Source organism: Callospermophilus lateralis, chromosome 9 (assembly GCF_048772815.1).
Source record: "Callospermophilus lateralis isolate mCalLat2 chromosome 9, mCalLat2.hap1, whole genome shotgun sequence".
In the NCBI taxonomy this organism is placed as follows: Eukaryota; Metazoa; Chordata; class Mammalia; order Rodentia; family Sciuridae; genus Callospermophilus; species Callospermophilus lateralis.
Genome location: NC_135313.1, coordinates 108,992,113 through 109,016,883, shown reverse-complemented (window position 1 = coordinate 109,016,883; position 24,771 = coordinate 108,992,113). Strand labels below are relative to the sequence as shown.

Here is a 24,771-nt window from a genome sequence, read left to right as displayed (position 1 = left end):
TTCACAAATAGGAATAAGATGGGCATAACCTGTGGGGAGTTTCCAGGCCAGGGAATTGAGACATTCACATGGTCTCTTGGATGGGAAGGGATAATGCATAGATAAAAAATATTTGGGGGGTTTAGGAAGAGTTGGTTCTGTAGCATATTAGCAGGGAGTAAATACCATCTTTGTTTACTGTGAGCTTGATTTAGGAGGTTTAACAGGATTGTCCCCACCTTCCCTCCTGAGACAGTGAAGATAGCAGGGGCAGGAAGGCAGCTGTGCATCAGGGGAGGGGAGATGGGCTTGTTTTCAAGGTGCCAAGTCTGCCCTTTCTCTTTGGGACTTGAAAATACTTGCCAATACATTAGATCATGAGAAAGGTGTGACCCCTGCTGGCCCTAGAGCCTTCAGCTTTGTAAGCAGAGAGACTCAGGAGAGGCCAGGCCATTATCTGTCTCCCCTGCGGGTTCCTTTTTGTGTGGGAGACCTTTCTCTCTGAAAAAGAAAGCCTTGGCCTCTCAGAGGCATTGGTCTGATTGGTAAGGAATCCTGCTGGGCCATTTGCACAAGGTTAAAATTCTTACTGCCACTTAATGCGTGGCCCTTTTGTGTTGGAGAAGCTTATTTTGCAAGCTAAAAGTAGGCCAGGTGGGACCAAGCCCTTGCAACTGGGGATGCAGGTTTTTCCCAGTCATAGCTGCAACAGGCCCTATTGGCACTTTTATTTTCCTTATTTAGTGAGAAATACAGCAGGATCAGGCTTTTCTGAGGATTAAAACCACACTGTAGAATTTCACAGGCAGGTCACTATCCATAACCTCATTCTTTAGCATCTTTTCCTCTACAGTCTCCAGGAGTTTTCAAAATCCACATATCCCCTCTATTCTTCCTCGGTGTCCCCTGTGCCTCCTCTCCCCACTGCTGGCCTTTCCTCAGGGTCTTGTTCTTGGAGACCTTCTATGGCCCACCACCCTGAATCTCCTCCCTTGACCTGTCAGCATTCTTCCTCTGGTTCTCACCTCACTGTGCTCACTGAGATTTTTGTTTCCTATGCTGTCTTTCCTGTGCTTGCCCACTTCTTATGCACAGGCATGCCCCAGGGCCTCCTTCCTGCTCCTCTTTGGAAAACTCCTCCATCCCCCACTCAACACTGTGTGGGTGGATCCCAGGACCCCCCATGAGCCTGGAGACTCTCCTGGAGGTCAAGCCTGAAAGGAAAGCTAGAGAATAAGAGGCAAGGGGGTGAGGTGGTCTGGGTCCTTCATTTCTTACCCACCCCGTCTCTCGCTTTCTCATTTTCCTTTTATTTTTGGTGCCAAAACCTGGGATCTGGTTCCCCGGCCTGCCTGCTCCCCTCTTTGAGGGTCACTGAGCATCCCCAGACCCCAACTTGGATCCCATGGTGGAAGCAGGCCCAACATTCTGCGGAACGCCCTCTCCCCACCCATCATTGGACATTCCAGGTAAGGTCCAGGAATGCTACTGAGTCTTGACTTCTGAGGGCAATCAGGGAACTACTCCTGGTGAGACTGACTCCCAGCCTTGGGTTACTCTATCTCTATGCAGCCCCAGCACCAGGCGCACAAGTGCCTCTATGGGCTCCTGCCCTGATGCTCACCCAGTGGTGGAGACAACCCCCCTGAGTTGTCTATCATCAACTGCCCTCAAACAGGTGATGATAGAGACTGGCGAGGCCCCATCTCTAAACTCACCTCCTTCCTCTCATCATGGGTAGTTCCTGGTCCATCCCTCCCATAATCCCCTAGGTGGCCTCCTGACTATCCTAGGGTTTCTTTCTCTCCACCGGGACCTAAAGCTCCCCAAACTTATCCGCTTGTGCAATCAGATCTGCCCTCAATATCCTTTGGATAATGACTCTAGATGGACGCCTAAAGGCACTCTAATCCTGTTAATTAATTATCCTCCCATTTGGCCTTCAGGTGATTTCTTCATCCAAATTTGTGAGGTTTCTTTTTTTGTTTTGTTTTGGTAGCTGTGTATGGACAGCATGCCTTTATTTCATTTGTTTATTTTTATGTGGTGCTGAAGATTGAACCCAGTGCCTCACACATGCTAGGCAAATGCTCTGCCACTGAGCTATAGCCCCAGCCTCTTTTGTTTTGTGTGTGTGTTTTTGGTGCAAGAAAGGACACCAAAAGACAAGAACTATATAAGAGAAAGTGACAATTGAACACATCTTCCTAAATTTTTGGCTTTGTCTGTGTCATGGTTCTGTTTTACTCTTAATGCTTGGGCATTTTATTTTTCTATAAATTCATGCTTTGCAGATCTTTCATCACCTACTCTTCCTTAGGATATCAGGATCTGCTGTGTCACTGGTAATACAGGTTTCATTTCTTCCTAATTAGTGTCTTGATTTACCAGTGCTTTCATAAATTTTTACTCTAAATTATTAGAAACATAATTAAAAATACAAACTGCTGAGTGGAAACTGGAGACTCTGGAATGTAGGCCACGTGATCGATGATGGCAAGCTCTGCACTGTGGGTCCCTTTTCAAAGTTTACCCTGGGGCCCTTCGCTTCCTGGGCCCCAGTATGGAGGTAGAGCTGCAGCTTCATCCCAAGAATAATGGCTAAATTGGAGCTAAAAGACATTCAAAGTTTTGCAGAATGAAAGGACACAAGCCTTAAAAAAGTGAAATATGAAAATAGAAGGGAGACCAGTAGAGTAGGGGGCAGGAGGAAGGGAGGGCCTGGAAAAGTAATGAAATCTGCCAAACTGTGCTATGTTCATGTATGAATATATCATAAGGAATGCATTAACTAAAATAGTAACTATAGAAGGGAGATCAGTAATAATAGAGTAAGTGGGAGAGTAGGGTAGAGGGCATGGGAAGGTACTAAGAAATGAAATTGATCAATTATGTGCATGTATGAATATGGAATAATGGATTTCACTACTATGTATCATTTTAATGCACAAATGAAAAAATTTAAAAACCTACTAAGATATTCCAACTAAAACTCTATCTAAATGTTTTGGGAAATGGAATTCTCTGATTATTTGAATTATGGTTTTGATTCCATCATCATCATATTCAGTACTAGAACAGTATAGACCTCTGGGCATCACATCTATTCCCACACACCATCAAGAGCTGTCGATTGGTCTTTATCTGTTCACATCAGCTTGTCAACCTTAATGTTGTTGATATTTTGGGCTGGATAATTCTTTGTTGGGGGCTGTCATGATCCTTGTAGGACATTATCAGGAAAGCTGGCCTCTACTCATTAGATATTAGTTGTCATCTTCTCTCCCCATGACAACTAACAATGTCTCAGACTTTGCCAAATGCGCCCTGGGGTAGGGGGGCGAAAGTGTCCCCAGTAGATAAACCTTGATTTATACCTTTGTAGTAGTACACCTTAAATGTCACCTTCTAGACTTTCATCTGTCAGCTTTTTTATTATTATTATTATTATTATTTTACATGTATTTCAAATTAGAATGGAAACACTGCCCTCATTTAGGTTTTTCTAGTTGCTGGATTACATACACAATGAGAATCTGTTCTGTAGAGAAATGACTAGTCCTCTGTAGTCGTGTATTTCTGTGGCTCTCTGTGCATGGTGTCATGATGATGATGTCCCAGGAAGACTGAATCTCTGTCTCCTCTGGCCATGTAAATAAGCTCCTTAATTTTCTTTCAGGCTGATTGAGCCTGGAGGAATCACAAATTGCTTAGAGGCTAGACAGGGTGTGAAAGGTCCCTGGTGGCCAGTCCAGCAGTTTTGCTTGTGGGGCCTGGATGTCTGGGGCATGTTGCATCTTTGCGGACTCAGCACTGCATTGTGCTTCTGGGTAACCATGTATATTTTAAAAGGGATGAATATAAATAGCATCTAAATGTCATATAAAATCTCCTCCATGATAACAATCATTTTTCTCTCCAATTTGAAGATTATTGGTTCTTTGCAAGGCTGTACAGTCTTCCTTGCTGAGAATTCATTTTAGATCATTAAGCTCTTAAGGGTGTATACTAAGCTTATAGTCCTCTGTTCTCAGACAGTCTGCCCTGGGGGGAAGACAGCAACATGTGCTAGGATGGGCATATGACTGGAAGTCAGGACAGGAGGATTCTTGCCCTGGTTTTGGACACATTGATGACTAGGCTTCGTCAAATAGCTTCCCTCTCTGGACCATTTCTTTTTCTTTTACATAAGGCTGTTGGATTAGATAGACCATCTCTAAGGACTCTTCCAGCTTTAAGTGAAAATGTATGATTTTAATTAAAGTGGTAATTAACTGGGTATTTTAAAATATACTAGAGTTGAGACTTTTTTTTTTTCCTAAAAGGATGGATAGTGGAAGGATATTAAAAATTATATTTATTCCATCCGTGAAACATTCAAGCAATGAATGTAATTAATTAATGTTGCCATGGAAAATTTGTGGACTGAGAAGAGTCATTTTTGCATCTCCATTCCTTTTAGTCTATGCCTCTGAAGTGAACTGACTTCTCTGGAAGATGTATCTGGGAGTGACGATGTCATTTTCTCTCTGTGAATCTGGACACCTGAGTGCCAGTTCTTGCCTTACTATGTGATTTTTGGATAAGTTGCTTCTGTTTCAGGGTTCCATTCTCTTTTAATGAGAGGAGTTAGCTGTGATCCTGTGCAGAGAAGGCTAATGGAGCAGGCTGGAGATTGCCTATCCTAAAAGTGCTTGCTTGCTTTATTGGCTATTGGTAGTGTTTGGGAGCTTGGCTAGTAAATAGTTGCCTACACAGAAAATAAATTTTCTCCAAATAAAAGCGGCTTACTGTGCCTAAACTGTTTGTGCAACCCATGTGGTTTATGTTCAACATGTGCTTTCCTCCTGGGAGTCTGGAGTTTTGGTAGGTACTAGGTGGAGGGTACCTATGTAAAGGGCCCCTAAAATCCCTGATCACTAAAGTTTTGAACAAGTTGTTGTCATAACCTGTGGAGGAATTAAACCTGTCTTCTGTGACTCCTCTGGGAGAAGACTCTTGGATGTTTCCATTTGGTTTCCTCCAGACTTTGTCCATGGACCTCTCCCCTTTGCTCAATTTGCTTTATATCTTTTTGTTATAATGAATCTTAGCCATGGATATGACTATATGCCAAGTCTTGGGAGTCCTTCTGGTGACTCACAAAACTTAGGGGTGTTTTGGGAACTCCTGACATAGATACTCTAGAACTTGCTGAAAATAGATTTTGTAAGTATAATTATTTGGATATTTTTTCCAAAGGAGAAATCATTTTAGTATCTTGGACTTTTGTCCCCCTTACAGTGGTAGGGAAGAAGGGTCATGGAAGAGGCAAATGGAGGTGAGATAGCAGAAATGCTCCTGTGCTATGGTCAAACCACAGCCTAGTTGGCCTTTAGGGATGAACTTTTTATTGTAAGAAAGGGTCAAAACAAAGTGAGGTGGTAACTAGGCAATACCATTTCAGCCATCATCCCGTTAGCTGTAGATTTTACATATTGGTGGTGTGTCTATGCCTTTGAATTGGATGTAATTGGATTTTTAAGACTGAGCCTGTGTCTATAATTTGAAGGGAGCTTATTTGAAGAAATCGTCATGTGAATTGGTTCTTAATTTATCTTTGGATGATGCCAAGATGAGAGGGGAGTAGTATGAGTCTGAGCATCAGGCGCTCTGATTGAAAGAGATGTATGTATGTTGTAGCAGTTGAGAGTTCCAGGATAAACGGTGAAAGTCCCTCATCTTAGCATAAGCAAAATAAATGAGAATGTATTACAGAATAGAATTGGCCAGATCCATGAGCTCAAATGATGTCAGAATTCAGTTCTCACTCCCTCCTTCCTTTCCTCTCTTTTCTTCTTTCTTCTGTGTCAGCATCATTCTTAGACTGGCTTTCTACCTGAGTGGCCTTGAATAATCCCCCCCAAAAGTCTCCCATATATCAGGAGAAGAAAAACTTTTTCTGTCCCATCATTTTTCTCATTCTCTGAAAAAAAAGATTCTGATTGTCCAGTCACTGTGTCTAGGGGGGTGGGATATGCTGCAGTCAGGTCATGTACTTTCCTCTAACGGAGGAAAGAGGAAGAATTTTAAAAAAGGAGTGGGAAACTTCTTTTACCAGAAAAAGGAAGGAAGAATGAATGAAAAAAAGATGCTTAATGACTGTCCACTCTCTGCATATATGTGCATCCCAGTAAAGGATTACCTGGCGTTGAAGTTGAGGGTCATGGTACCCATTGCATGGTGGTGATTGATAGATGTCTCTGAGAACTATCTTTGAGGATAGAACTAGATCAGCCTTATTTTCCTATTGGATAGTAATTGTAGCAGGGGTTTTGATGTGGACCACGAATGTGGGTAGGTTGTGAGGCTTAATGAATTTTCACCAAGTGAGCTTTTCTGTGTAACCACACTCACACTCACTTATCTTCCCACCTGACAAGTCCTTCTCATGTCCTCTGCAAGTCACTGTCCCACTCCAGAGGTAACCACTGTCCTGATTACTGCCATCATATTTCTCTTATATATTGCTTGTATGTCTTTGATCTTTACCCAAATATTTCATAGGAATACTTTTGTTTTTCTCTTTGTTTCTGGTTCGTCATTATTCATTCTTCTTACAAGGATGGTATACAGTGGGTTCTTTTTTGCTAGATTTCTGCAGGTAAATCTTTGACAGAATTCTAATTCTGAAGATAAGGAAGTTGCTGTGATTGAAATGAAATGGGGCCAGGATGGGAAGACTTAAATCTACAGGGTCTAAGGGACTCCTTTTGAAGAGCCATGAGGTAGGTGCTTCAACCATGGCAGAGAGTTTGCAGACTTTCAATTTTCTGACCTGATACCTAGTTATGAGTTATTTATTAGTGCTGAGTGGAAATAGAACTAGTGCTACTAAGGAAGAATTATTGTCATTGGATCAAGAAAAACCATGACTCTCTTTATTTTCCTTTGGAGCATCAATACTGATTCATCTTTGATTTATAACTCAATATCATTGGGAAATTGTCCTGGCTCACGTAAAATGCCCCAAACATAGCTCTTTAGCTATAAAATCCTGTTAGAATTCAGTCTGGGTTATTTGACAAAGTGACATCATAGAGTATCTATAATTTCACTTTTGTGAATTTCATGCTTGTTCTTGTAACTGATTCCCCAGGCTTCTCTTGTGATATTGGGTTGGTCATTTGATGGATCTGGTGATGTCTTTTCTTTGTCATTGTATTCTTCTCACTTTAGGGTATACATAGGGTATATGGATAGGTAATGCATTTGTTGATTTGGAAACCATACTTCAGATTTCTTTCTTTTATTCCCATTTTTACTTCTGTAAAATCTATAAGAACTCATGCTCAAGTTAATGAAAGCTGACAGTATACTTGAAATAGATAAATCTAGGTTACCCTAAAATACACCCATTGACATATGATTTCAAATAAATTGAGGCATATTTGTTGAGAAAATTATTTTAGTTATAGTATAAATTTTATTTGAGTCTAGTTTTATGTTTTTATCTAGAATAATCTTAAGATTGTGCAGTTAACTGCTTAGGATGTGATGGCAAATTTGAAAAAAAAAGAGACCACATAGGTTTTCAACACCTAATAAAAGAGGTAATGTAGCCAAATGGAGATCTGACCTTCCTAGTCACTGCAGAATATTGTCTGGGTTTTATATCTCCTCAGCAAATGTCCTGGACAGTAATATCATTGAAAATATTTGCATTTGTCCTTCTCCCTCCTCCTCCTTGATTCTCCATTAACATTGTCCTCAACCAGGAAGGAAAAGTTTTATTGCAAAAGGAGAAAGGTGTTGTCCTAGGGATTTTAATTTTGGGAAATTCCTGACTATTTTAATTTTACTTTGTGGATATTGAAGAACGTATTTGATTTGTAATCCTATAAATTGAGAGCAGACCTAGGTAGTCTAAGATGTCAGCCACTTAAATCCCTATCTGTACAAGCTATTTTTGGCCAAATAAAAGTTTGTCCCTGTGTTGGCAAGCAACTCCATAGAAGCTGATTGCCGGTGCCCTGTCCCATGGTTAGGCTGCTTTATTTGGTTGTGGTGCATGGACTTATATTTTCACCTTGGAAGTCCATGCAGGTACATGTACAACATACACAGGAAGAGAATCCAAAGCATACAATAGGTTATGAAGTGGAATGAGAACATCCTTTCAACCTTGCACTCTTGTTCCCTTTCCTTTAAAGTAATCATCACCCCCAGTTTTTTTTTGTAGCTTCTCTAAAATTTTATTTATATAATTTTATTTCCATGAACACCCATGTACCCACACATATGAGCTTTGACAATTACTAATGACCTTGCTTTGTTCACTTATTTTGTGCATTACACATCTATCTTTTTCAAGAGCTTAATAACCTCTGAGGTATGGATATATACTACTTCATTAAAGCACTCCCTTATCAATGAAGTGATTTAATATTTTGCTTTTATGTATCTATAATAAACATACTTGAATGTTTCTTTTGGCATCTGTGCCAACACAAGTACAGAATATATTTCTTAAAGTATAATTGCTGAGTGCAAAGAATGTGTATGCTACATTTTGATAAATATTTCTAATTTGTCTTATAAAGAGATTTCTCTACAGAAAAGATACTGCATCCCCATACTTTCACCAACACTCAGCATTTAAAAATTCCTTTTATTTCTACCGTTGTCATAGGTAGAAATGGAATTAATCTTCTTCTTTATTCAATTTGCCATCTGTTTCTTAACTTTTAATGAAATTACCAAAAAAGTCTAAGAGCTTTTTAAAAAATAATTTGCACATATCAAATAAAAAATTAAAGACCCAGAGAAGAGTCACAGATCAAAATTGTGAAGCTTAATAAATCTTCATACAGTGAAAACAGCTGTGTAGTCATCATTCAAACTCACTTATATTCCTACCTGAGAAACTCTTCTCATGTCCCCTTCTGGTCACCGGCCCCAGATATAACCACTATCATGTCTTCAACCACCACAGACCATTGTCTGTTTTTCAAGTTTATTCAAACAGGATCAATAATAGATAATCTAATCAATGCTTTTGTGTTTGCCTTTTGTGATCTTGGTATTTGTTGAGGTTCATGTATATAATCATGATTAGCTGTGATTCATTTATTGTCATTGTTGTGTAGTATTCCAGTGGATGGATACTCGACCAATTTATCTATTCTACTATGGACAAACATTAGTGTTGTTTCCATTTGGGGCAACATGAATAATGCTGGTGTGGGCATTTGTGTAAGTATCTCCTGGTATCCATATGTATATGTATTGAGCATATATCTAAGAGGATAATGGTTGAGTCAATATGATCAGCTTTTATAGATGCTGATATTACATTTTAAAAAGTTTATACCAATTTAAACTTTTGTTCCCAGTTTTTGAGGGTTCCAATTCAGCATTTTAAAAGATCAACCTCTTTAGCCTATCTCTGGGTATATAGTGTTATCTCTGTGTGGCTTTAATTGCATTTTCCCTGGTTACTGGTTACTAATGAAGTTAAACATATTTTCCTGTGCTTATTGGTCATTTGTGTATCATCTTTCATGAAGAACCTGTTAAGTCTTTTACCCATTTTCCTATTATTTTTCTCCTATTGATTTGTAAAACTTCTTTAGAGTTCTCTATACAAGTCCCCTGATGGTTGTAAAATATTATAAACATCTTTTCCCACTCTATAGCTCGCTGTTTGCTCTTTTAATGGGGCCTTTTAATGCAGTTCTATTTGCTACCTTCCCTTAGGATGAATACATTTATGTCCTGTTTATGACTTTTTCCTCCCCTAGGATTATTAAAATACTTTCCACTATTTCAGATGTCTCTGATGTCATCCTTTGCCTTATGTATTTAAATCTATCGCTCAGATTGGTACGTTTTTATATATGGTGTGAGGTAGGGTCAAGATTCAGTGATTTCATGTGAATGTCTAATTGACCCAACAGTTTTAAATGACGAGAACTCTTTCCCAGTGTACATTAGGTATGTACTTTTCTTGTATGTAAATCAAATGGCCATATGTGTGTGGATCTTTGGTTCTATGGTCTTTTTGTTTATCCTTGTACCAGTATCATTTTTCTTTTCTTTTCTTTTTTTTTTAACTATAGCTTTGAAATAAGTAAATCTTGATATCTGGTAGTGACTACCTTCCAGTTTTTGTTGTTGTTTAGGATTATCGTGGTTATTCTTGACTCTCTACTTTCCAAGTAAACTTTAGGATTATCTTTTTCTCTCCCAGGAAAACTGGCTGGATTTTGATTGATAATATTGAGTCTTCCAGTCTATAAACATGGTGTATCTGTCCCTACATTTAGTCTCATTTCATCCAGTGTGTTGTTTTTTCTAGGTGAGGTCTTGAGCATTTTTGTTTTAGTTTCATTAGTTTACTCCTCAGTATTTTATTTGTATGATGTTTAAATAGTATCTTTTAAAAATTGCACTTTCTTAACATTCATGGCTATATAGAAATAACTGGTATTTGTGTATTGGCTTGGTGTGTGGGGGTCTTGCTGAATTCACTTCTTCATTCTCTTTGGTTCCCTAGTTATGTTTGCCAGTTTTTCAGGACCTCACTGTTCTAATCATTGTGGCTTTAGGGAGAGCTGGGCATGAAGGGAGCAGCAGGCAGCTTTGAGTATTTTTTCCTCAGGGCACTTTACACCCCATCTGTCTGCCTTTGGTAACATCTTTCTGCCTTTTAAGCAAAAGACCGCCTGGCTGACAGGGAAGCCTTGGATCCCCTTGTTGACAATGCCATTGACATTCCAACTGCCTGATTCTTATACCCATGGCTGGCTGGCAGTTACTTCTTAGGTTTCACTGTGTAGTGTGTGGAATAAGGGAAGGGGCTCAGGAGCAAATGCTGTAGCTCACTCCCACACTAGGTATTGGCATGAGAGGGGTAATTGGTGCCACCTAATTGTGAAAACCTGAGTCATACCTCAGATTCGAATGAGGTATGTTGTCAGCTTTCAGCGTCTTCCCCCAGTACAGTCTACACTTTAGTTAGTGGATGTCTTTTGTTTGTTTGTTTGTTTTTAATTTAGTTATAGTTGGACACAATACCTGTATTTATTTAATTATTTATTTTTATCTGGTGCTGAGGATTGAACCCAGGGCCTCACTCATGCTAGGTGAGTGCTCTACTGCTGAGCCACAACCCCAGCCCCAATATGGATATCTTTTCTAAGTGAGGGCTTTGGGGATTGACTGTATTCTTTCCCTAGTTTTCTATGCTCTGTCTTACTTTGGTAGGTTTTCTTTCAGGAGGAATGCAGGAAGGAAGAGAGAAAAAGGCTTTATTCTACTATGTTTAACTTTTATTCCCGGAGTGGTAATGTTAATGATCTTCTAATGATTTGATTCAGCTCAAATGAGTAAATATTTATTCAGCACCATTTCTTTAAGCCAAGTCTTTAAAGCCTAATTCAATATATTCCTTTTCCTCACAATATGCTGTGTTCTTCAGTGTTCCCTTAGCAGCCTTCAACCAAAGAGGTTCAATGTGCAGAATGGTACCAGAAGCACCAGACCAGGGAAGATGACCTTGGTGTATGGGAGCATGACCTTGGTGACAATATCCACACTATTGCTCTAGTGCCCATAGCATTAGCTTTAGGTTCTGGCATGAATTCATCATTTTATGTTAACAACTAGATATTTTTATTGATCTCTCAAGCCTTGTCCATTTTAATTTCTTAAGCATTTCTTGAGCACCAACAATGTACTTGTGCTTTTATTGGCTCTGTAGCTAAAGATGAATATGCTTCAACCCTTGACTTTAGGCTTGTTGGGAGAAGACAAGGATCATTTTTGTGTGCTGAAAGATGAAGGCAGTAGGAGCAGGGGCTTTGGGTGCCAGAGAAGAGATGCTGAGCCAAGTTGGAGATAACAGACTAAGGATGAGAGTTTACTTAGAATCTTCAAATTCCTAACAGCCACACAGGTACCCAGAGCAGAAGGCTGGAGACGATCAAATATGAAGCTTCTGTTCTGTAAATTTCCCTCTTATCTCTGTTTCTCTCTCCAATGAATGCTTATTACATAGCAGTATTCTGCAATTAAGGAAAAGACAGAGTTTAAAAAGGTATGTTTCATCAAATTGTTGGGAAGTAACTGCTGTATCCTCCTCTCATTCAACAGTGCTTGGCATGTAGTAGGTACTCATTTAGTGTTTATTTATTGAATGAAAGAATGATTGGGGAGCTTAGGCTTGCTACTCATGCTGGTCTAGATAGGGCTGAGTGTAGTCTGAGGATACCCTCAGACTCCCTCACACAGGCATTGGGTTACTTGCTTGATAGCTGTGCTGGCATCATAGAAAGCACAGCACAGGGTTGTGTAAAATTATGTGTAAGAGCAAGTGTTAGAAATGTGCAAATATGGCCAGATGCAGTGGCATATGCCTGTAATCCCAGTTAAGTCTCTCAGGAGGCGGAGGCAGGAGGATCACAAGTTCAAAGCCAGTCTCAGCAAAAGCGAGGCACTAAGCAATTCAGTGAGAAACTGTTTCTAAATAAAATACAAAATAGGGCTGGGGATGTGGCTCAGTGGCCTGAGTACACCTGAGTTTAATCCCTGATATCCTGAAAATGCAAACAAACAAAAAAGAAATGTGCACATATGGGGCTGGGGTATAGCTTAGTGGTAGAGAGCTTGCCTAGCATGCATGAGGCCCTGGGTTCCATCCCTAGTACTGCAAACCCCCCCCCCCCCAAACTCAAAACACCAAAAAGAAATGTGGGAATGACATTCAGCAAGGACCTCACTCCTGCGGCTAGTTCTTTGAAACGAATTTAGCAGCCATGAGGGTGGGTTATTTACTCCACTAAGGATAGTCCATAAACATTCATTGAATAACTGGCTTCAAGGGCTCTTCCTCCTCTTTCTTTCTGGCCTGTAGAAGAAGCAAAATGAAAGGGCGTGGTGGTGTTGAAGTAATTTCAGCATTAAAAGCTGAAATCTTGGCTTTTGGTCCCTGGGTTGAGAACTCTGTACTCCAGATCTCTCCCTGGGAAGTGGCCGCCATCCTGCCAGTGTTCCAGAGATGCTGATTCCCACTGTGGGATGAAGGTCATGTGCTTTCCACGTGATGCTAACTGAGCAGAGCTAATATGGGGTGTGCAGTTGAGGGAACCAGGGCTCTCTGGTCTACCCTGGAGATTGTCCTGGGTTCCTCTCTTTCCCATTTTGTTCTCTTGTACTACTCAGTTATTGCTCTTTCCATAGGTCTTTGCATTTGCAGATGCCTCAAGGCTCCCCCCTTGCAGGAAAGTCTGTAGAGAGGATAGCTTCTGCTCCTTTGGCTTTGGAAATGATTGCTTGGTAATATACCTGGGTCTTTTGGTGTTTGGTCCTGTCTGCTTTCTCCTTGAAGACCATTTCCTGGCAAGCTGGAGCTAAGAGGAAAGATGTTATTCTGATCAAGGAAGTAAGCAATTGATCAACCAAACTGAATGCTTTGCAAACATTCAGGCATTGATCTAGACATGTGGGAGGCGATAGGGAGCAAAAATTCAAAGTTTATGCCTTTGTAGTGCTTCTTTTCTAAGGGGTGATGGGTGGGTACATGATACACCAGGTTTTCACACATAAGTACATTGAATAATGTGGTAGAGCATATGTGCTCTGGATTAAGAAACATGGAGGGATGGGGCAGCTGAGTGGAGTGCTGGGCAGGTTTCACTATTAAATAGGGCAGCCAGGACGGGTTTGAAGCCCTGAAGGAAGTGAGGGACAGGTCAGTGGAGCCCTAGGTAAGTTTGTTCCAGGCAGAGGGCCCAAGCCCAAGCCTAATGGTGGGGAGGTTATCAGGGAGGCCCATGTGACTGGGTGGTTGAGTAGGTATAGCCTGAGGGGAGGAGGACAGAGTAGGGGAGTCTTATCCATCATAAGCAATCTGATCGTCACATGGAGTATGATGTGTATAAAAGTAACCTGACTGTGTGCCAAGAGTAGGCTGGGGCAGAAGTAAGACATTTTGCTGGGTTTCCTGTTAGAAATTTGAGTTCAAAAGAATCTTTCACTGAAAAGAGTTCCAGATGCTACCAAATGATACTCTTTGCTCCCACAGTAGCAGCTCGAGAGGCATTTTGTAACCTCTTTGAGTCACACTTTCTGGGGATTACACAGGTTATTGTATGTATGGGTCTTGGGAAGGGACCATGTGGTCACTTTATTGTATAAGACCCTGTTTTTGACTATGTGAGAGGAGAGACTCCTGGCCCACCTGGAGTCTCACCCGTGGTTTGACTGTCTACAGATGAGCAGAGCCCCAAGGGTAAGTGGAGAGTTCTGATAACCTGTTTGGGGTTAATGATTGGTTGTCAGGGTTGTCTAGTAAAAACAGTGCTCTCAAAGACTGTTTTTTGGCTTTGAGAAACTGGCCCACAGTACCACTTTTTGTAATTTGCTGAGGCACCCTATAGGAAGAAACACTGGAGGCGGCTGTTCATGTAGCACAGTGAATGTTTGGTAGGTGCTTGGCTGGGACTTACAGATAGAGAGATAAAACTGATGTTCTTTCTCTCCAGTTGCTGTGGGCTACATCTGAGGTTCCATATTCAAATCTGTGGGGTCAGCTAGCTACCACAAGGCCCAGGCTGTGGAGAAACTGAGGCAGGTTGGATTTTTAAAAATTATTTATTATTTTTAGATACACATGACAGTAGAGTGTATTTTGACGTTTTATACATACATGGAGTGTAACTTCCTAGTCTTGTGGTTGAACAGGATGTGGAGTTTCACTGGTCGTATATTCATATCTGAACATAGGAAAGTTATGTCTAATTTGTTCTACTTTCTTATTCCCATCCTCCTCCTCTTCCCTTCATTTCCCTTTGTCTAATCCAGTGAACTTCTATTCTTCCCCCTCCCCCACTTATTGTGTATTAGCATCCACATATCAGAGAGAATATTTGACCTTTGGTTTTTTGGGGGGATTGGTTTATTTTATTTAACATGATAGTTTCCAGTTTCATCCATTTACTGGCAAATGCTATCATTTCATTCTTTCTATGGCTGAGTAATAATCCATTGTGTATATATACCACCTTTTCTTTATCCGTTCATCTGTTGAAGGGCATTTTAGGTGGGTTCCATAGCTTCAGAATGGCAATTATCAAGAATACAAGTAATAATAAATGTTTGGAGAAAACAGTTCACTCACCATTGCTGATGGAACTGCAAATTGGCATAACCACTGTGGAAAGCAGTATGGAGAGTTCTCAGAAACCTTGGAAAGGAACTACCATTTGACCCAGTTATCCCACTCCTTGGCATATACCCAAAGAACTTATAATCAGCATACTACAGTGACACAACCATATCAATGTTTACAGCAGCTCAATTCACAATGGCAGATAGGCTTTTATGCTGCAGGAGAGGGAGACACCCAAGAGCTCATGCCCCCTCTAGCACCATGTTGGCACTGCTGGGAGATAGATTGGTGTGTTGATCTCAGTTGTTTTAGAAGTAAAAATTCAGGTTTTTCACATTTTGTTTTTGTTGAATGTGAAGTCTCTAGTTTTAAAAACATTTCTACCCAATTCTGATATTTTAATAATACTGTGTGGGCCAACTTCTGAATTTTACCCTGAGACAGCCCTTTTGAGAATTCTAGGCTACACAAATGAGAGGCTAAATCACTGTGTTGCAACTGAAGATGAGTGGTTTCATGCACTAATCAGTTTTGTTGATTTGTTTTTTTAAACAGCTTTCCCCTCTTTATGGAATTCAACAACTTGTCACTAATTTTTGTAGTACTTGATGATCTTATTTTGAGTGGAACAGAGAGTCTGGAAGCTGTTGGAAGTTCTGCTGAAGTGAGTTAGAACATAGATAAATACATTTTTTTGACCACTATTAGTTCCTCCTCTTCTGCAGCCCAGGAGACCCTCTGAAGGTGGGCGAGGGAAAGCTGGCCTCCAGTTGAGTCAGTTCCATGACTGCTGGCGAGGTGGTTGCCAGGCTTCTGAGTGATAGAGGCGGTCTAATTAAAGTGGGATTGATTTATTAACAGAGCTTTACTGGTCATATAATTTAACAACTTGGAGGTGTTATGAGGCCTGGGGTATTGCTAAAGAGTGCTAAGGCTCAAGATAATTATTGCCTGACTTGGAAAGAATGACAGATGGGACCTCATTGTTGCTGTAAATCTACCCAGCAATTGAACTGGCATTCTTTGTTTAATGTTGTTGAGGGGGCTCTCCATTGATCCTTGGTTTTCTTGCTGGCACACTCCCCTCTGCATTTCCAGGGCTCTTTGTTTCAACCTTCCTTGACCCTCCTTTAAAGCCTGCTGCTTATTCAGCTGAGGGATTTGCATTTGGTTTTGCCTTCACAATGGGTTGCCTGGGTCCCCCTCATTTTCCAGCTGTCTTTCTGTTTGAATTTGAGTTTCCAGCCAATGTGCTTTTTGGCCTGGTGTGACTTAGTTAAAAAAAGATCTGGTCTTTTAACCAGACCTGTATAAATATTTATTTAAGACGTCTGTTGTGTGCTTCTGGGAGTATAGCTGTTATTACCTCAACCCCTGCCCCCTGAGGTGTAAATGAAAGTAGAATGTAGAACAAGCGAAATCCTAGGAGGCAGGAGGTCTCACAGATTGGGAGTGACATTTTGCTTATGTTCCACACCTTGGCTTGCCTGGCCCTCCACCACACTTCCCTGAACTGTTCAGGTCATTAGCTCCCTGACTGTGGAGGCCATTTGACTAGGAAGATGGATTTTAGAAACTTAGATGTGATGAAGATGTGTATGGTAATGTACTTTCCTATCAGCCAGAAGCATTCAGGAAGCGCACAGTGCACCTACTCCCGGAGGCCCATCAAAATTCTGATTTTTGCTATTTTTATTTTAGACCTCGGGTTGTATTGTTATGAGTTGGATAACTTTTTTTTTTTCCTGCAAATAAAACTATTTTTTTTTCCAATTTGAATGGTCAAATATGATGGCTATAGGAAATGTGGAAAATACAAAAAGTAGAAAAGAAAAGCATCTATTCAAACCTTCCTATCTAAGATTACCCACTGTTATCATTTGAGGGAATTTCCTGCCCCCTGGTTTTCGGTGCATTTTTAAGGCACAGCTGTAGATTTAGTTATATCACATCATTTTGTATCTTATCCTAATAATCTCCCATAACTGCCTTTCTGTTCTCTTTCATCTTAGAGCACCTGGCAAGTCAGAGGCCATGAGGGCTATCTCAGGGTCTTTGCATTATCTTTCCATTATCTGCAAGGTTCTTTCTCTAGGTAACTACATGGCTGACTCCCTTCTCCTTTGTCTTTGCTTAAATTTCAGCAAAGCTTCTTCTGACCTCCTTGCTCAGTTTTCACCTGCACTAGCCAGAATTCCCTGTCCCAAAAGACCATCATTTCCCATAGCAACCTGGAAGTATGGCACCCAACATACTACCTGTCTGTTTATTATCAACTTCATTATTTTGCTGAATATGCCACTATAAGCATTAAGTTTTGTATACAATTTAAAATAGCTATGTGTAGCCCATTCTTTGAATAGACCATACATGAACCATTGCCATACTGCTGGACATTTACATCATATCTAGCGTTTTGCTATTATAAATCATATGAACCTGCTATGAATATTTTGAATATAAAGCATTTTTTAGGCATTAAAAGAAATTCTTGGACATGGGATTATTAGGTCAGATTATATTGTATTAAGATTCATTTGGCTGCAAGTCATAGAAACTCAACAACTGGCTTAAGAAAATGAAATAATCATTGGATGATGTATTTGAGGAATTATTGAGTGAGGCTATTTGAGGAATAGAGGGTTAGATTTCCAACGAGGCTGACTGCAGAGGTTCAGTTGATGTCCTTGGGCCTTTGATCTGTCTCTGATCTTTCATTTCCTTTTCCTCTGTGTTGGTTTCATTCTGAGGTAGTCTTTACCCATTTATGTCAAACTCACCACCTATGGCTATTGGTTTTGTCTTATAAGCTGTGTAATTGTCTCTTAGTCATCCTCTTCCCAAAATTTTTGACAAACTTGGGAGAGATTCTTATTGCCTCAAATCAAATTTAGACAGCTTTGAATCGTTCACTTTGTACATGGGACAAGTTAATGGGATATACCAGAGTGGGCAAAATGTCGTCCTATCCATATCACTTCGAGTAGGGCGGGTGCAGGTCCCCAGATGAGAATTGCTATGCTGCCACCAGGAGAAGGATTGGATGTTGGGCAGGGCACCAAAAATTATAGCTATGAACATTTAAGACTCTGAGTAAAAAGGAAAAGCTGAGATGGCTGGGCATGGTGACACATGCCTGTAATCCTAGCAGCTAGGGAGACAAGGCAGGAGGATTGCAAGTTCAAGGCCAGCCTCAGCAACTGAGTTAGGCCCTGTCTCAAAATGAAAAATAATAAGGGCTGGGAATTTGGTGCCCCTGGGTTCAATCCCTGATACCAAAGTGAGAAGCGGAAAGGGAGGGGAAGAGAAAGGACCCCAGTGCATGGTAAAAATGTATTTACATTTTTGTAATTCCAGCCTAACAATGGCAAAGCTGCAGAGGAGGAAGCCCAAGCCACAGCTCCCTGGGGAATTGAATGAGGTTCCCCAACCTATAATAGCATGCCTTGTAGGCTCTTGGTGGTCACTAGCCTAAGTGCATGTCAAAATTATGAGGCATGGAGACAGGTTCTACTGTGAATATCAAAAACATTCTTGGAGATTCCTCTAAGGAATTCTGGCAATAGTACTATCCAGATAAAGATAGGTTGCTGATATCAAGGGCTTCATTCCAGAGCAGCTGCAGGGTGTATTAAACAGGACCTGGACCTATATAGTGAAGGCCTTGGTGATATCATTATCACTTCTATGGGCTCTGTGGGCCCTATCTTGATAAGAACAGTCTTCACGGGAGAACTCTGCTTCACTGTTTCCTGGTTTCCCTTCTCTTTGTTGATCTTGCCAGTTTGCAGCATAATTATTTAAGGTTGACAGGTCCCATGTCTGTTGTCCACTGTTGAACCTAACACCTGCCTTATGGGCAGTGTTGAACTTTGTTGGCCCCGTGGTGGCTTTTGGCTATGCTCAGTCATATGTGCATGGAACTCCAGGGGCCCCTAACACATCATCTGCCTTGGGTGATCTTCCTGGCCCAGGTGAAACTCATTTGTAGCATGTGGGAAGCTGGAAATATCTCAGCACCCCATAGGGGTGGGGATATAGTTCAATTGTACAGCACTTAACTAGCATACAAGAGGCCCTGGATATGAGCCCCCAGCACTGCCCCCCAACAACAACAACAACAACAACAACAAAAAATGCCCCATGGATTACCCTGCAGTCTTACAGAACAGAACTGTTTAAATCCATCTGACTTTGTTTGTCTGTTGAGATTATTTATAATCCAGAATTAGGATATATTGTGATGAATTGTGGACCAAAGAAAATGAAGTTATTACTTGATACTCTTCATAAATTCTTCAAAGGCCATCTGAACTCTTCCATTTGAGTCCTGTGCTAATGACTATTTGCTGTTATTTAACAGCAAACCTGGGGACCTGGCCACATGGGGAAGTCGTCAGAGCCAAGGCTGTGTGAAGGGCCCTTCAGTGTGTACTCTTGATTCCCCATGCAATTTTTTGGCATTTCTCCTTTTCCATGTCATTAAGGAAATCAGATGGAGGCAATTTATAAGGAAATGATACATCTGTGTTAAGGACTCTTGCATTTTCCATGGTACACGGGGGACAGAAGAATATTAATATTCCATTGTGCTTCGGTTATCCATCTACTGGGCAGGTATAATTCTCACAGCAGAATTCTCCAGTATAATTTAGAGTGTTCAAAATTATGGACATTGAGCTCCCCTAGAGTCAAGGAGTTGGCTGTTTAGTGGCATCTCCTTTGATTTCTGATTTATGAAATGAGTTTCTTACATATTTCACTATAATTATGTAAGCGTCCACCTTTTTGAAATCTGTGGACTACTATATAAATGTCTAGTATAAACAAATTGCTCAGAAACAGATATTTAAAAATCATGGCTTACCACTTACAAAACAGGTGATCTGTGATGACAGGTGAGGGGAGCTCTGTTTTATTTGTGTGTTGTCCTTGGTGCCCAGGCTGGAGAGCACAAGTGGAGACAGAGTGGGAGCTCTGGCCTGACACCTCTCTTTGAATCCCATTTAGATAATGTCTGCGCAAGATCTTAGTAGGGATCTTTCTTATCAGTTGTGCTGACAAGAAAGCACAGCTGAGATGTTCTAAAAACAGACCATAAAGGGAAAACCCAAATACCCTCTATGATGAAATTTTATGATGAAATTTTGTTCAGTTTAGTTAACAATGACTGAGCAGTTACTGTAAGCCAGTTTCATAGGGCATTTCTCCCGTGCTCAGGACAGTGCTGCCGGGGATCAACTACCTCTTATACACATGTTGACAGGGTCCTGGAATTAATGCTCTTTGGGAAGGCCCAGTGGCCTTTTATACCACCCAACTACTGTCTTGTAGTATTGCATTGCTGAGAAGGGCACTGCACAGCTGGCTCTAGACCCTCCCTGAACTAGTAAGAGCAACAGCAGGAACACCAGGAGCTATTCCTGACAAAGACAGAAAGGTGAGGGGTTTAGTTGGTCGTTGTCCACTCATAGCTTGAGCCCTGGAGTGTGGCTGAGTTGCAGGGAGGACTAAGAAACATTAGGTACCAAGTTTTAGTCTCCATTACTGATTGTACCCCAAGCTTGTCTTTTTGTTCCTCAAGCAAACAAGGGTTGATGAAAGCTCCAGTGTTTACAACTTCAACTGTAATTACATAAATTGACCAACAAGGCTGTCCTGTAGTAGCAATCATTAAATCACAGAAAATGGAGTATGTTTGCTCCGCTTTGGGTAGGGTGACCCCTTTGTGGCTGGGAGCAGGGGCACACAGCACAATGCTTAAGCAGTTGATTTTCTGGAGTCTGTTTTTGGGGATTGGATGGCAAATAGATCCCCAGAAAGGGACATTGGGGTGAATGGAAGTCCATATAGGTGCTGACCTCTGTGCCTGCCTCCCATCTGTGCTCACTTGCAATACCTAGGCTCAGGATCCAGCTGCTTCCAAGCTTTACTGACCCAGAGGTGGTTGCATTCCTTGAAGGCTGGGTGTTGCTTGTTGAATATGGCTTTTGTTTTATGATCTGCCTTTATTGAATCAAATTGAGAATAGTTTTTAAAGCTGGCCTTTGCTTTGGCACAAAATATAATTAGACAAATGTGCCACCCAATTAACTTGTACCTCTAATTTTTGAATATGGATAAAATGTTTTAAGTAACTGCAGACATCTATTGTTTAATCTGAGATCACTTGTCACTTTTTGTTTTTTAAACAGCTGTGTCAATATCTATTAAACTCCAGTGGGCAAAAAAAAAAAAAAAATTGTATGTTAGCAATAATGTGCACATTAGATATCATTAGATTACTAGATAATAATTACCTTATTATGGGAGGAGTTTGGATGGTTGAAGTTTCACTTTGAAAGTTTAGCATATTTTCCTGTTCCCCAACACCACTTTCTAAATTCTCAAAGTCTCCGAAGTCATTTGATTGACAACTACTTAAGCACGCTTATCCTGAAGTTGGCTCTTGGGTGCTTCTGAACATGCTGGGGAGGGAAGTTCTTGCAGGTAGAGTTTGGAAATCTTTCACTCTCAATTTTTTTAAAATTCTCAGATTTTTACAAGGACAGTTAATTTTTACTTTTATTCTCTTGGAGCTTTTTCACTGTTTAAAAGGCCGTATCAAATGTATTGATATACACACAAGTGAGAGAAATTGTCCATGAGGTTTTAAAATATTCTGAATAATATTTTCTTTCTTTTTAGCTGTCTCCGTTATGAGGTACAGCGCCTCTGCTTTTGGGTTTGCAGTAAGTAATCTGAAATGTACTTTCATGAAATTTTGCACGATTTTCCCAAGCTCATGAGTCTCACCCTAAGCCCTCAAATAAGAGGGTGGTTGGAATGGGTAACACACCTTTTATGGAAACAGCTTCTATAAAAATTATAATTCAGTAGAATTAAACTGCAATGAGACTATATTTCTCCAGCACAGTTGGGAGGGAACCACATTTTTAACAAAGTGGTTAGTTGAGAGGGTGTTTTAGGAATCTCAGTCCTTTTTTCTCTTCCAGGTTGTGTGTAGACCTGGCCTGTACTGGAGTGATGCATTTGCTGGTGTAGACAGAGCTGTTTGAGAGTTAGGATCGATACTACTCACGTTGGGATAAGCCAGTCTGTAGCCCAACTAGGACTGCCTGAATTCTCAGCCTGCCCCCTGAGGGAAGTTGGTCAGAGAGAGCAGGTCTCTTTTTACAGGATTAGGGTTAGTATGTTGAAGCATTGGGTAACAATTCCCCATGCCCCTTCGAGTGTCAGTGCTTGTAGTTTTCTGGATGAGCAGTGTGACATGGTGTGATGACTCACAAAAGAGCTCATTTCACATCCCTTCTGCATAGAGGTAGGGTTTTCTGTACCTGAGGGTATGTGTGCATGTTCCCAAACCCACTTCTGCCCTTTGTTGTTAAGAATTTAATGTTTGGCGGGCATGCAGATTCTTTTCAGAATCTGAAGAAGGATGTGGATTGTCGAGAATAATGCACATCACTGCACACACACACCACATATATACACACACACACACACACTTTCTTTCTTCACTTTAGCAAGATCTCCCCTTTCCCCTGAACACCCTCTCCTTCCATCCATTTCTCTCTCTCTCTCTCTGCAAAAGTGCTGAATTTTGTATGCAATATTGAAGTGTTGGTGTACTTCCTGGAGCCTCTGGGTGACTCCTATCCTTACCCCTGAACCCAGGTAAAGCAGTTCCATTGACAGCCAGTAAAAAGATCCTTACCCAAGGTCGTTGGCTTGGGATATGCGGGAAAATGCTGAAATTATCTTGCTGGCCTTGGGGAAACCAGGGCCACATCTTCTAAAACAGTGTACCCCTGTCCCACATTTCCAGAGTGCTAAGAGTCAGGGGCTGTGGCAGCAGATCCCACCAATAACACAGGGGCTCTGATGCTGCTACCAGCTCAGCACTTGGGTACTGAGGCTCCAGTCTCCCCAGATTTTACCATGAAGATCTTGAATGGCTGCATCAAAGCGTCTAAAAAACAGTGCTTCGAATCACTCATTCAGATATTCCGAATCACAGCACAGTTCTCCTGTGTCTTCATAGCCATGCCCCATTAACTCTGGAAAACCACTAAAGTCATGTTTCTTTCTTCTAGTTTGATGCCATCCTGGATGTCCTGTCATCAGCGATTGTCCTGTGGCGTTACAGCAACGCGGCTGCGGTACACTCTGCTCATAGAGAGTACATGTAAGTGGATTCTTATCTTTTTTGCAGACTACAGAACTCTTACAAGTGAGGGCATGCAATGAGAAGGTCCCCAGACTGCCTTTGAAGGCACCTGATGTGATTTTTAACCACGTGACAAGTCTCTCCTGGGATGGTTAAAAAGATGGGGTGTATCTGTTTAATTCTCTGTTCCCTGCTCTTCAGTCTGGAGTGAATATTTATTTGCTTGTCTGTCCGTCCTTCCTTCCTTCCTCCCTCCCTCCCTCTCTTCCTCCCTCCCTCTCTTTCCCCTCCTTTTTCTTTCCCAGGACCACACACATGCTAGGCAAGTACTTTACCACCGAGCAACACCCTGCAAACCCCCAGAGTCAGATTTTGGGTTTTGAGAATCAGTACTTGCTATCTCCATACTGCATTCCCTCATCTGGAAAATCAGGAAATAATTCCTTCTCTATGCATTGTGACGAATACATAAACATGCATGTACATAAATATATTGATTTTTGTGTGTTTATATGTATGTGTATGAGCATGTGTGTGTATCAGGGCAAGAGTTTTGCCCTGCCTCTGCAGCTTTTGAATGGTTCAACACAAGTGAGCAAATGCCTCCCTGCTGAGGTTTATGATAGTGCCTGGAGAAAAGGTATTTTTTAAAATTAACTTATTTTTTTGTTGCATTATAATCATACATAACAATGGGATTCATTATGCCATTTTTGTACATGCACATGACCTAATTTGGTCGATCTCATTTCCAAGTACCTTCCCTTTCCCTTCCCTCCTTCCTGCCTCTGATCTACTTGCTTTACTCAATTGATCTCTCTTCCATTATTATTATAATCTTAATTAACTATAATTATATGTAAAAGTGGGATTGATTGTGGTATATTTGTATATAGGCATGGCATAATTTGGTAGATTTTATTCCCAGTACTTCCCCATATCCTGCCCTCTTCTCTTCATCTCAATCCCTTTTCTCTACTCTATTGGTTTCTAGAAGGTACTCTTGAATGGGATGGTAAGCTGTACTCTTAACATTCAAAGGTTGAGAGGTCTCTTTGATGCCAGGAGATGCAGACAGTAATGTACTCGAGATTGAATTTGCCTAATGAAAAATTCAAAGATGACACCATAATGAATTCACTAATGAATTTTAGTTTACTTTATTGTTGGTTTTGGGTAGTACACAGAAACTTCTTTTATGTGTTAAATACTTTTTTTATGTGTATTAGCTCTTTTAACAAATATTAAGTATTGAGTTTGTGATATCATGGATCATTTTAGAGAAAGTTAATTTTAAAAAGTGCATTAATTTGTGGCTGAAAAAAAAAACAAGAAAACAATTGTAAGTACCAAATTAATTTTATAAAATTACAAGCAGTGGTTCTGAAATGATCAAAGTTGTATTAACACTGGTCTATCTGAAGGAGCAGCTAATGCTTCTACCCAATCTGTTATGTGGGTATTTGAGAAA

The 24,771-nt window shown here is 40.7% G+C and overlaps 1 protein-coding gene across 1 annotated transcript in view; it reads left to right on the top strand.

The window, feature by feature from the left end:
• Positions 1-24,771, top strand: part of Tmem163 (transmembrane protein 163) — a 207,775-nt gene that overhangs the window by 110,211 nt on the left and 72,793 nt on the right. Inside the window, exons 3-4 of the mRNA XM_076866581.2 lie at positions 21,818-21,861; positions 23,227-23,318. Of these exons, the coding sequence (XP_076722696.1) occupies positions 21,818-21,861; positions 23,227-23,318 (136 nt within the window). The remainder of the gene's footprint in view (positions 1-21,817; positions 21,862-23,226; positions 23,319-24,771) is intronic.